This window comes from Megascapheus bottae, chromosome 5 (assembly GCF_031878675.1).
Source record: "Megascapheus bottae isolate mThoBot1 chromosome 5, mThoBot2.hap1, whole genome shotgun sequence".
Lineage (NCBI taxonomy): Eukaryota > Metazoa > Chordata > Mammalia > Rodentia > Geomyidae > Megascapheus > Megascapheus bottae.
Window position 1 is genome coordinate 72,319,049 of NC_143513.1, and position 13,991 is coordinate 72,333,039.

At 40.1% G+C, this 13,991-nt stretch overlaps 2 protein-coding genes across 15 annotated transcripts in view; both read left to right on the plus strand.

The window, feature by feature from the left end:
- Cald1 (caldesmon 1) overlaps window positions 1-1,946 on the plus strand; it is a 178,025-nt gene extending 176,079 nt beyond the window's left edge. Inside the window, exon 15 of the mRNA XM_090333336.1 lies at window positions 1,626-1,946. Coding sequence (XP_090189462.1) covers window positions 1,626-1,634 — 9 coding nt within the window. The 3' untranslated portion in view covers window positions 1,635-1,946. The remainder of the gene's footprint in view (window positions 1-1,625) is intronic.
- A 7,500-nt stretch (window positions 1,947-9,446) lies between these two features.
- Agbl3 (AGBL carboxypeptidase 3) overlaps window positions 9,447-13,991 on the plus strand; it is a 53,700-nt gene continuing 49,155 nt past the window's right edge. For all 14 annotated transcript variants that reach the window (XM_090333337.1, XM_090333343.1, XM_090333339.1 and 11 more), the window contains exon 1: window positions 9,447-9,845. The gene's annotated coding sequence lies outside the window, so the exon portion shown is untranslated. The remainder of the gene's footprint in view (window positions 9,846-13,991) is intronic.

Here is a 13,991-nt window from a genome sequence, read left to right on the forward strand (position 1 = left end):
TTGTTTCAAGAAAAAGAGGAGGAAATCAAAGACAATGACCACTAAAGGATTCACTAGGATTCTCTGAAATGAGATAATTTGTTCTTCCTTTCCTACTCTCCACCTTTCTTAAATCTGACCCAGCTATACAGCTCTATCTTTTCCAAGTACTTGTGTATTATTCTTTCAATCCAACAAAAACCAGCCTCTCCACTTCAAGTGACTTCTAAATAAGGTCAGTTTCTCAAATGATTGCTAAATGCATTATAAGTACCCAATGATAATGGCCATCCTTGCAAACCACTAAAAATGAGGGTGTGCAGGCCAGGCTCTGCTGTGATTCACTAGCCGGCATGTGAAGGAAGGGGCAGTCCCACTCCCATATACAGCTATGGAAAATGAATCACTGGGAAATTAAGTTTCCTAAAGCACACTACAAACGCAGAACAAATCCTGGATTGACACTCATTCTTAACCATTATCTCTAACATGTTTTAGGGGCTGCATATTTGACAAGAATATAACATTAAAAAAAAAACTCCTTGGTCAGGCTTTGGTGGCTCATGCCTATAATCTTAGCTACTCAGGAGGCTGAGATCTGAGGATCACGGTTCAAAGCCAGCCCCGGCACCAAAATCTGTAAGACTCTTATCTCCAATTAACCCCCAGTAAACAGGAAGTAGTGCCGTGGCTCAAAGTGGCTTAAGGGCAATGCTCAAGCCCAGAAAACAAGCCCCATGTCTGACCAAAAAAAAAAAAAATCCTTGAATAATTTTCTATTGGTAGTTAGGAAAGGAGGAAATATTGCTTGTTCTGAAGCATAGAATGAATTTGTTGGCCTAAGGCCTTTTACAATCAGTCTATTATCTGACCATTCAGAAGTCATGCTCTCAGTGCTTAGCCTCCTTTCTAAGCAGGGAACATCAGCAGTCCCACGCCCATCATCTCAGATAGTATAGCTCATTGTTTTAGCCAGAGCTCTGCCAAGGGTAGGTAGGGCTTAAGAATATAAAGGAGTAAAAGAAAATGTCTAGGAGAAAATGAGAAAAAAAAAACTACGATAAACATATCCTACTTTATACTATACATTGATATGAACCTGGCCAGGTTCATAGGCCTATTCTACATGGCATGCCAGGAATTTCTCACCCAGTGAAGTTGAGAAAACATGGCCCTGAATGCTATGAATACCATGAGTAAAGAGGAAGGTGATATAGTAAGGGGTTAGTTACATAAGTCAAGTGATGAATACATTTTTTTTTTTTTGCCAGTCCTGGGCTTGGGTTCAGGGCCTGAGCACTGTCTTTGGACTTTCTCAAGGCTAGAGCTCTACCACTTGAGCCTCAGTACCATTTCTGGCTTTTTTCTATGTATGTGGAATCGAACCCGGGTCTTCGTGCATGCTAGGCAAGCACTCTACCACTAGGCCAAATTCCTGGCCAAGTACATTCCTTTTTGAATAATATCATTTCCCCCCTCATTTTCTCCCAGTTTTTCCTTTCCCTCTCCTCCCATCCCCAAGTTGTATAGTTCATTTCCAACATAGTATCTAGTGAGTAGCCCTTTGGTTTTTGTTTTGTTTGTTTTTTACTCAAATCATCTACTTGAATACTGTGAGCTACCAATTTAAAGTTTTCTTCTCTCAGCAGGTTTGAGACAATTCCAGAAAGAACCCAAGCTCAAGACGCTGGACCAGCTCAGTTGTAAAGGGCTAATTGCTCTATTTCATATTTATGTTGATTTACTAAATTGGGTTCATTTTCTTTTGGTTTAGTTTCCAGTATCCCAGTAACCCCATGTATATGATCACTATATTTAATAATCATATCTAGTGATGTCAACATACTGCCATTGCACGAGAGCCTGTTTCTCAAGAAAACCATGCTGTGAAATAGACTTTCCTACGCTCCTGGCCACCGCACATCTGAACGATGACACCAACCACATCGAAGCCAATAAAAGAAGATCCAAGGCCTGAGAAATACATGCAGTATCTAGAAAGATAAACCACAGGGGTTCTTTCATTTTTAAATATAGAAGTCATGTTATTCCTGCACTTTAGAAAAGAAAGCATGGGAGAAATTATCTAAATAGGCAATTGTACCTGTTTCTGGAAGTAACCCATTTCAGATTTGATATATAGCAACAATGATTGTCTTTTTTAAAAAAGAAGAAAGAGATACACTGTTAAGGTATTACTTTTTGTGTGCTGATTCATACCTAAAATGGATTATTATTTTAGCTTGACAGCGGTACTGATTTTTTTTTTTTAGGCTAATTGTAGATTTCTTGGGTAGTCATAGTAGCTTGAACCACATTTTCAATTACCCACTTATGTATGTATGTGCATACATGTATACAAACACACTAATGCTTTTTCATGTGCCAGACTATGATATTTAGCAGCATGTTCTTGTAACTAGTCAAAAGTCACAGCTTCTTAAAAATTAAACACCACAATATTATATTAATATTTCATATTTGCCAAAAATAAAAAATCATGGCAGATAGATATCAATGTTTTCAATGCCTGGTGACTTGTAAAAGATTATTGAACAGAATGAGATTAGAAGTGTCAAAATGATTGGAATTTTCTATTAAGACATAGTATTTAGTTTATCATTAAAGATAATTTTGCTCCCTCTATCTGGACCAAAATAAGCCTGCTTATTTGTAGTGATGAAATTCAGACTAAGTCGGCCTACGTAATAATCTGTCTCTTCTCTAAAATTGAAGACAAGAGTTTGTGACAATATGGCACGAATTGGAATTCATACGAAGGCCTAAACAAAGACCAGCTTTGACTCAATATCTGGAACAGAGAAGCAAGCAAAATCCAGTATATAGAAGGCATGATTGTACTTTTATCTGTATGACTCTGAAACTTCTTTGTGGGGGAAGAGTCTGTCATGGGTCTTGAACTCAGGGCCTGGCACTGTCCCTGAGCTCTTAGTGCTCAAAACTAGTGCTCTACCATGTGGAGCCATAGCCCCATGTCCAATTTTCTGGTGGTTAATTGGAGATAAGAGTCCCAAGGGGCTTTACCATCTGGGCTGGCTTTGAACTGCGATCATCAGATCTTAGCTTTCTGAATCACTAGGATTACAGGCAGGAGCTACCAGAATCTGGCTTCTGAAACATTTTTTAACTAAACATTTTCTGTCTACCTTTAGTCATTGATAATTGTCAGAAGTTTCTAATGTACTGAAATTTCAAAACAATTATAAACTTTACTAGTTCTCTTATTTCCAAGAGTCTTTATTGATTTGAGCACACAATAAATATGAATCTCTGGTTTTTTACATACACACAGTCTAATATCTTCATTCTTCTCAATAGATGATGAAAAAATACTTTGATGTCTTGGCAAAGTATTCTTCTATAGACATATACATACAGTGTTATTATGTAAACCTATGCTTTAGTTGACTCTATATAAATTACCTTAGTTTCAATTCCTACCACACTGAGAAATAATCTCCAAGCAAAGAGCTAGCTTGAGGAGTAATCATTGCCTTCAAATTGTATTTTTCTCACAAATCAATAGCAGATAACTCTTTTAGCAAACCTGGGCCAAAGGAAGGAAAGGCACCAAGATTGTACAACTCCTCCACTTACGACAGAGTAGACACACGTCTATGGTAAGATATACTAGAATGTACATGACACACCCATGTAAATAACTCATCATTGGAGTGAAGTGGATCACAGTTTGGAATAAGGCCAACGGTAGGAACATTGCTTTATTGAACTTTTGAACAAGAGTTTCTCCTGATTGCTATATTCTGTATTTTTTTTCTAGAAAGTCTAAAGCAGAGAAATGTATCAAATCTGACTTTTATTCCAGTATTTGGATGGAATAAGTTTGAGGGTAGAATTTAGTTCTTGGATTTAATCTTTGAAATAACAGTTCCCCATTTACTTGTTCGATTACAATTCTCTGTTACCATTAAGAGAGAAAACTGCAAACTGACTAGCATGTTCTGTGAATCTGCCATTCTTAAGAATGTTATAAACACTTGATACTGTTCACTGATAACTGATTGCTGCAATAGAAATGTATTGTGAAAATGTATCCACAATAAATGAAATTCCTCTAAATGGCTTGACCTGGTGGATTTTTACAAAGTATAATCTTGATTGGAAGGGGTGTGTCTGTTATAATAAGAATGATATGACAGAAACTTCAATGTCGCAGTGAATGCTGGTCTCACTCTTTAAAAAGAGTTGGTATTTTTACTTTTATAAATGCTGCTGAGCTCAGGTAACTTTTGTGACAGCTCAAAAACAGTATGCTTTGGATAGGCCTACCCATAATTTTACATGTGAACATATGGCCTTATGTATCATGAGTATTGGCCTTCTGAAGTGAATTATGGCAAGTTATTACTTCTTGACTTCCCATTAATATTACCGCAAACAGTAAGTACTTGAAATAAGATTCCTTCCCTAATTCGAGTGCCTAACCATAAAAAATATTAAGAACTATGTTTTGTGAAGTTCCAGCAAGTTGCAGGCACTAGAGAGAGGTGACAAGCACCTGTGATGTCTTTTCTCCAGGCAATTTGATACAGTTCTGCATTGACCACCGCAGACACATGATTCTCATTAAACATCTTTAATAGGTCTCAAAGGTCTGTGACAGATCTTGGTCAGTGACCCACATAATCCAAAGGATAATCAGAGAATTGCTCAACATTTTGCCTGCATAAGGAACCTTCATTCAGCTATCCTCAGATTTGTAAAGAATTTTAGGGCCATCTTTCCATCTTTTTACTAGAGTTGGCCACTGGCTTCACTCTTATTTAGATTTCATGGCAGAATTATGCCATGCCATGATCTAGTTATGCAATACCCCTTTTCTATTATAGAAACACGAGTTTTAAAATGCATATATTAAGCCCGCCGGCTGGCAAAAATAAATGCACATTTTTGTATATTAAGTAAGGACAATGCTGAAATTTCACATTTCCAAGTGATGGTGTGGTGACTCCTCTGCTTTGGAAACTGTTTTAGACACAAGGCTTCTCTCTAGACCTCTGTGGGTATCCATGCTTCCAACGCTGTTAGTGGAAAGAAGAGAATGAGAGCAACTCCTGTGTACGCACTGCTCTGTGTGTATCAGCTATCTTCATCTTCACAACAGCCATATTGAGTAGGTGTCCTTACCCCCCATTTTCAGAAACATGGATGCACAGAGAGGCTAAGTCACTTGCCCAAGATCACAGGATTAAGTGAGCATTCTAGTTCCAGCACCTAAATGTCATCCTGAATCCAAACATAATCCCTTAATGCCAACAGTTCTCAAAAGTTAGGGCCCATCATAATCTACTTGGGGGTCGGTGGAGATATTGTTAAAATTGAAATTGTCTCACTCCATTGTTTCTAATTCTGTAGGTCTAGGGTAGGCCCTGAGAATTTGCATTCTAACAAGTTCTCCCCCAGTGCTAATGTTGCTGGTTTCAAGGAGCAACTTGAAAACCATTGCTCCGAGGGCCAAGAGAGAGATGGCTCCAACCTTCACCTTACACAAGTGAGTAATGGGTAAGTGCTTAGAGCTTAGTGTCAATTTCCTCATTGAATACTCGGAAGTAATCCCTCAGGATAGAATACTTAGCTATCTATCATAGATCCTACTCTTATTATCTCCAGTTTGGTAAATGAATCAAAGCACAGAGAACTTTAAGAACTTGGCCATAGCTGTACAGTTGGCTAAGTGGCAGAATCCCTGCATTCTTACTCTTAATATTTCCCTACTATGTTTCACAAGAGGCTATTGCCTAGAAGTCTGTGCCAAAGACACTGCCCCCTGGTGGCAAGGGGAGAGCCCAGTTCCTGCTATCTTAATAAAGTCCCCAAGCCAGAGCAATAACAGAGTGTCAGACACCCATGTGGGCAGTAACTTGAGCCAGTTAAACTGACCTTTGGCCCTTTGGGACCCCAGGCCCTCTTCATCCAACACAGCAAGAATCTAGAAGGAGGAAAGGAAGAATGTAAACAGTGAAATGCATCCTTCCTTCCTTTGTCCTAAACCAGCAGCCCCTATAAGGGCAGATAGATGAGCTGCTCTGGGAGTCAGGGGCAAATAGGACCTTATAGTTTGAAACTGAAGTTGAACACACTTTTTAATGTGTCTAAATACCAAATACCAGGATTAACTTCTGTGTGTATGTACCACTACTGGTGGTTGAACTCAGGCCCTTGTGTTTATCCTTGGCTTGTTTTTTTACTCAAGGCTAACACTCTACCACTCTACACTTCAATATCTGACTTTTGCTGGTTAATTGAAGATGAGAATCTTATGGACTTTTCTGCCTGGGATGACTTCAAGTCATGATCTTCAGATCTGAGCCTCCTGAGTAGCTAGGATTGTGGGCATTCACCACCTGAACCTAACCAGGACTAACTTTTACATCCCCAAAGGAAACTGTTTTAGTAATCTAACCTAGCTAAAATATCACTGAATCTGGTCATGAAGCCCTTGGTGGGAAATAAGGCTCCACCATTGCCCTCTCCTATTGAAGAAGGAGACCAGATTTATTGTCATGTGACTTAATCCCTAGTTTGGGAACCACTCATTCTCTTTAGATGTGATTTATTCTATTGTTGGCCCAATAGACAAGAAACAGACTTTCTGGCTATACTGCTTCATTTCCAAGTATTAAAGGGAATGATTGCCATCATCCCCAAGATAGGTAGGAAAGGCGTCTCCAAGGTAATGAATAGCCTTTGAGCTGAGTCTCAGTACCTCAAGATTTGACATTGAACTATTTGAGAGGTTCCACACTATACTAGGCCATCTACTGCTACCAAGACTTTGAAGGTTCACTGACCACTAGCTTCTATGATGTCATAAAGAACAGACGACTACACTCCATTTTCTCATTTAAGCCTCTGCTACATTCAAAATTATACAGCTACACAAAATTACATTCCTAACACAGCTTCCATGTGGACAGTTTACTAAAAATGAATTCTCCACCTGATCCCCAGGCCTTTGGGGTTTCTAATTGTGCCTATGGTGGTATAGATAGGTTTTGTTATCCTTGATTTTTCTCTACTTTTAAAAATATTCTTTCTTACCTGTAGTCTTGAAGTAAACTAGCACCTCCCACCCCCCCAATAAAAGGTAGAAGAGAAGAAACTTCTGGACTTGATCTGTTTTTCCAAAAGGCATAGATTAGTTAGATATGGGTCCATCCAGTAATCCTCTTTGGTAAATCATAGAAAATCCTTGGTAGAAATTGACTCGAGGTTTTATGTCCATTTTAACTTGAAGGCCGAGAACTCCATTTCCAATATATATATATATTACTATCTAGAAGAAAAGAGTAAGCATGAAACAATCTTACTTAGAGTCTTTAAAAAGAAGCAAACATTTAAGAAAGCAGTTTTAGATTTTCTCAGAGAAGAGATAAGTCCTCACAAAACCTCCAGCTAAGCTTTCACTAGCTAGTTATAGCCTTGTCTAATTTACAATACTTCTCTAAGATCTTGTATTCTCTGCTTTCCCTGCCTTGGCAAGGGTTCCCTTGGCCAATCTCAGGGCTCATCCTCTGCTCAGTTATCTAGAGCTTTCCCTGGCTACTCCTTAACTACCTTACCAAAGATCCTCATCCTCAGATTTTCCTATATTTTGTTCAGCTTTATTTCTCTCCATGATAATTAGCATTATCTAACTGGTTTTTATTACTGCTATTGATTATGTTTTCTCCCATTGGAACAGTCTTATTCTAGTAGCTTTACTTGAGAAATAAGCCTCTGACACAGTATTTAGTACAGATTTGTTGAGTTAATAGAATGAATATGATTTTTAAAGTTTAGCTCAACTCCTAAGTATTTTTATTGTGCACTTAGTTGATTTTTTTACTTTATAGATTTCTTGACATATTTGGGCTGGCTTTGCCATGTATTTCTTGTATAATTAGAGTAGATCATTTTTCAGAGCTTCATTTTGTGTACCTGATATCCTATGATTAAAACCCAACATAAAAGTAGATTCAGTAGTATAAGCCAGGGTCATCAAGCCTGGTGGCTTAAGCTTCCTCATCCATTTTCTGTTGCCAATTATACAATACCACAGGCTAGGTAAGCTTAAAAAAGATTACTTTGGCTTATGGTTCTGAAAAAGCAAGGTCAACAGGCCATATCTGGTGATAGTCTTCTTGTTGGCAGAGTCCTAGAGGCCACAGACTCCCGTAAACATGATGGAGAAAGTGGGGAGGGGTGACAGGATGCCCTCTCATTGATCTTCTTGTAAAGCCACTAGCATTTAATCATGAGGAACCCTTTGATTGTCTATGCTATTACCTCTCACCAATGAATGTCTGGGGGGGAAAGCCCAAACCACATCCAAGCCACAGAAGAGATTCTATGTGCATGTTACTTTAGGGACAAGAAAGGAAACAAAGCACAGCTGTGACAACTGGATTTCCAAAACATTTCATCTAAGATGTTCCTATGTAGCAAACCAGGGGGTAGTAAGAAAGGTCCAAACTAAGTTGTTGACCTCCAAAAAACTTTTTAATAAAGGTATAAAGTCTGAAGAGATGTTAACCCACTTCTATCCTTAACCCATCATGTCTTGTCTTTTATTCTTTTAAACTTGCTGCATTCCATTGTCTCCAGTTCTACAATATCACAAATATGGTGGAAGTTGTGCCTCATGTAGGCATCAAACATCTGCATATTTTCCTCAGCTGTTTGTGTGTGTGTGTGTGTGTGTGTGTGTGTGTGTGTGTGTGTGTAGCTGCAAAGCTAAAGAGGAGGGAAAACTCAAGATGGTAATAATGCCTCTATTCATTACAAAAATCACATTTAATTCGATAAAGCAGTATATGCAGAGTGATAAGCTATGCTCATAATGACAGGAAGCGTTCCAATGTGTTAGTTCAATTATATTTAGAGAATCTCTGAGCTGTGAAGAATTTGGGGAGTCTGTGCTCCTCTATCAATTTCTCTACATGGAAGAATAAAAGTAATCTCTTTTTCCGGAACAAGAGTCACTAGTCACCCTTTCACGGAACAGAACACGATGAGTTGTGCAAATAAGGCCCAACATACTTTCAACGGCAAGTAGTAGCTGTGACTCTTCTACCCAGGACCCAGCCAAAGAACTTCTATAGACAATTAAGCTCGTGGAGCTCACTGTGAAGAGACCCTAGCTTCCCCAGTCTCCTCGCTGCCCCAGGCAAACAAGTGACCTTCAGAACGGTAGGGACAAAGCCACGTTCCTCTGAACATGCTAGGTCTTCCTCCACACTCCTTTATCCTAACCCCTCCAGGGTCCCCTGCAGCCCCGTGGTGCTGGGCCTCCAGTCCCAGTCTTTCCTGCTCTACCTCAGTCTCCAGCCCAAGCCCTGAGCCTGGCTCATAGCGTCTTCACTGGTTGCTAGGCGATTTCCAAGGGTTGCCCAAAGTAGGGCAAGGGTGGGGCCGTTGCCCGCGTAACCAGTGGCCTGCTCTGGATGGAGGGCCAGGCTAACCTACAGTGAAGTTCCTTCCAGCCTGTGGATGCCTGGAGTCTCAGTGACCTGAAATCTCTTCCCAGCACGGTGGTGGAGCCCCCCTGGCTCTGCCAACTCAGGGAGGGAGTGAGGACTCAGAACGAAGGGGACACTGGAGGTGGGCGCCCCGAAGGAAGCCATCGCAGAAATGAGCTAGCTCCTGCACTCTGACCAACCCCACGGAAGTAAAAGAGAGAAGAAGACTGGTCACCGGGCTCCGTGGCTCAATTGTCCTCCCCACCAACAAGCCATCATCACTGTATCCACCTGCAGACGTGCTTCAGGAATGGGACATCCACCAAGCGCCCCTTAAATACCTTTATCGGGCTTCCCTGGTGCTAAGATTTTATTCCACCCCAGGTTAGCATCCAGGGTGAAAGACTCCAGCTGCTTGTCGGTCCAGGTTTCCACTTGTGGGGTTAGAATCCTCAGGCTGAAACTTCAGCCCCCAACAGTTTTCTCTTGCATTGTAGTGATCTATGATGCAACTTAGCCATTCTTCCAAGGCATGAATGCTCCAAATGGTTAGGTCTGGGGCTTACAAAAAAGTCTAAGAGCAAGAAGGGAGGCCCGAGGTTTATTTGCTTTCCAAGACAGGAAAAGAGCAGACAGCCTAGGCATCGTGGGCCTGAGTGGAGTATGGGTAGTGTTTATACTTAAGATAGTGGAGGAATGTACCACTGACATTGTAGTTCAGGCAAAATGACCATTTATTTTTTTTTTCAGTGCTTCTGCCAGGGAGATGGTCAGCCTGCAAATCCTTTCCAGGAATATATTGTCAAAACAGGATGTAAATAGGATCTTGATGAACAGTTTCTTTAAAACGAAGCAAAACAACCTCTCTGCCAGGCAAAATAGAGTATATGGCAGGTTAGGCCAACTGGAGTTGAGGCCTTATTTTCCCCCCAAGGACAGGGGAACCCATTCTTTGAAAGCTTCCTGTGATTGACATTGTAGGGGAGTTAGAGGAAGATGTGTTTTCTGTCATTTCTTCCTGCTGATAGGTTTGGAGAATTGTCCTTGAAAGGTTAGGCCGTCGCTCTTAGGAAAAGGCTGAAGTTAGTTTAAAAGGCAAGGTTGGTTGTAAAGAATATATACACTCTTTATCCATTGGGTCAGATTTTGGGGGATAAAAGTAAGAACTCAATGATACAGAATCCAGAAATGAGAAGGCACAATGGTGGCCAGGTCCTAAGAAAACCAAGACCAGTCATTTCATTTTAATGAAACCAAGTTCATCCATATTGGAGGTCTAGTGTAACAAACTCATTCAAGTTCATTTGTATGATTTCAGGCTCATTTACATAACCACAGCATTTAAAAAAATATTCTGTCATATACAACATGACCAGCTGTAATAGATCAAGCTCTTCTGTCCTGGAGAATAACCCTGGATAAAAAGTTTTAATTGTAACCGTATTCTCCTAGCTGCAACAGTTAATTTTTTTACCATTTGTGAAGCCACCTGTTTAGACAGATTCCTGGCAGTTGAGAAAAGTATACGATACCTATAATTCCAATGCTCAGAGCTAAAAGAAAGCCAAGGCTACTACAGCAGTAATGGGCTCTCTTCTTATTCATCTAGGCAGACCTTAGGCAGGAAAGGAGATAAACAAATTCTGATGAGTAGCGTGATAGATGCTAAAATGCAAGTGCCTAATCAATTTGAGAGCATACAAAGGAAGGCTGATAATGCACAAAAAAATACGATCATTTAAATGAGGGAATGCAAAGATTTAAGATAACAAAGTTGGTAAAGGCTGGCATGAGATATTGAAGGTAGTTAATTTTTTCTTCCCATGTTAAAATTAAAAGTTGGCCATACAGATTAGAAGCCCATGAATAAGATGGAATAAATGGGGAGCGCAGATTAAGAAATGATGGGGGAAAAGAACCGATATAATGAAGATAGAAATCTATATCATCCACATGTTGATTAGTCAGGTTGATGTCAAAAATTGTGCTGTTTTAACAAACAGTAAGTTAAATTAGGTGCAGAGGGGCGGGAGTTTGGTGTGGTGGTAGAGTGCTTGCCTAACAAGCAGGAAGACCTGGGTTCGATTCCTCAGTACCACATACATAAAAAAAAGCTGGAAGTGGTAGAGCATTAACCTTGAGAAAAGTCCAAAGACAGTAGTCAGTCCCTGAGTTCAAGCCCCACAACTGGCAAAAAAAAAAAATCAGGTGTCAGACTCATTGTGGTTTCTGTGAAGGGTTATTTATTATTTGAAGACTGGAAACAAGCCCAGTTATCTGATTCAGGAAAACTGCTATGAACAGTAGAGATGAAGGCATGCTTGATAGCTTTATCACATCTGGATGTGGGCAGACTTTGAGTGCAGTCTTGAGTAGCGACTGATGCTTCAGTAGTGAAAGTAGGATCTGCCACAAGCTAACATTTGCTTTTGCACGGATAGGGACCTGGGTTTGAAACTAAGCTTACTATAACATGGGCTCCTAGATAGACATGGCAGTTTTGAGAGAGTGAATTTAAAAGGTATTTATGTAATGAAGTTTTTGAGTAGGAGTCCAGCCCCAGGACTGTGGGCCTGACTGGAAAAGCACCATCAGGAAGAGATTTGACCATGCCATGTCATGTCAGGAAAAGCAATGTGTTCTGACTGGACTGCGCATGTGCAAAACCATCAGTCCTTAGGGACAGAGGCATTGATAGCTTGAAGTGATGCAGTATGGCTTATAGTCGTGAAATAAGGATGAAGGAGAGTTAAAATGGAAGAAGAAATAATAAGATTATAGATGTGGCAATGAAGAGTATAGAAAACACACTCTCTCCATATATTAACACTGTTAACTATTTTATAAACAGCACCACCAATAGATGCTATGGTATGAGACAGGATCCAAAAGACCTCAAGGTTTGTAGTACTGTTTAATGAGAAGAGGATCAGCAGATGGAAAATGAGTTCCTTGCAATAGAAGAGTGAAGAAGACAGACTTCGTGTCCTGGAAAGTTCATAAGGAGGTATAGAAGTATAGAAGGCATTAAGAGTAAGACACTGACAGATTATGGGAGTAAATGATGAAATAGAACCTGTAAATTTAAAGAGGGCAGAGTAAGCTACTCCACTATAAATAAGATTGATTAGCTTCTCTATTAAACTTTTGCTTGTTAATTAAGATTAATTAGTCTCCTTGCAGCGTGGCTATGATGAGGGTGAGGTCTGAAGTCTGATCTGGCATTGGGGCCAATTGATTAATCAACCCTCAGTGTCTAGAGTTCCCGGAAGCAGTGCCACCTGAAGATGCATCACATAGTAGAGCCATTAGACACCTGAAGGGGTTTGTGCCACACTTTCTTAAAGTAGGAGTAATCCTTCTTCCAATGGCTCTCTTGTTTACATGAGGCCAAGAGGAAACCATTTAGGGGACATTTCTTCTGTCAGTGGCCAGTGTGTGTTCAATTGAAGCAAATTCTATTATATAATAATTCTATTATATAATAATATATATATTATATAATAATAATATAATAATATATATATTATATAATAATTCTATTATATAATAACTTCCTCAAGTTATTATATTGTTTGGCCAGACTGAGGTAAGGCTTCCCTCTAGTGGCATTGCCAATAGCACCAGCTATCAGCCATCAGCTTACTCAGAATAAGGTGGCAGAAGACCTCAAGAGGAAAAAGTCTCAGAGGTGAATCCAGAAGTAGGAGGACCATATGACCTTAAAGGATTGAGGAGGATAAAGAGAGAAGAAAGGGGAAGATGAGGATGGGGAGAGGGAGGAGGATTTCTGAGGGACCTGAGAAGGTTGGTAAGTTGAGGGACCATCTGCAGGTTGAGAGGTAAAAGAGAAGAGTTTCAGAGGGAATGTGGCGGGTGGATCGGAAGCCTAGGTCTTGATAGAAGGCCAGAAAGGCCGGAGTCTAAAGGACCTCTAAGCATTTCTTTAGTCAACAACAATAGAGGTGGAGTTGTAGAATAGCATTACATTTAAGAGAGCTATCTTCAGCCTTTACATGCCGCTCAGGCAAATTACATTGTGGCTCAGCAACATTACAGTCAAAGATTAAGGTGTTTCCCTTTAGGTTGGTTGGGCCTATCTGCTTGCAAACTGGAAGAAGATGGAGTGTTGTGTAAAATAACAGCCAGAAAGAGAGCAAGGGACCAAATTTGGAAGGAATAGACACTTTGGACACAGAGTTCGTAGAGCTGAGGATTACAGTTCAAAGGCAGCACCAGCAGAAAAGTTCCCATGAAACTATTATCTCCAATTAACCCTCAAAACCCAGAAGTGGAGCTAAGGATCAAATGGCAGAGTTGCTAGTCTTGAGCAAAAGAGCTCAGGGACAGCACCCAGGCTATGATTTCAAGTCCTACAATTGACCCCCCAAAAGAATCCAAACCCCAAACTATATTACTACCAATGAAGCATGCAAGGGTTTGAGTAGAGTAGAAATAGATGGCACATATGAAAACAGAACAATGAAACTTGTTGAAATTGTTTGGGAAGAGGGAGAGAAAACACAAGAT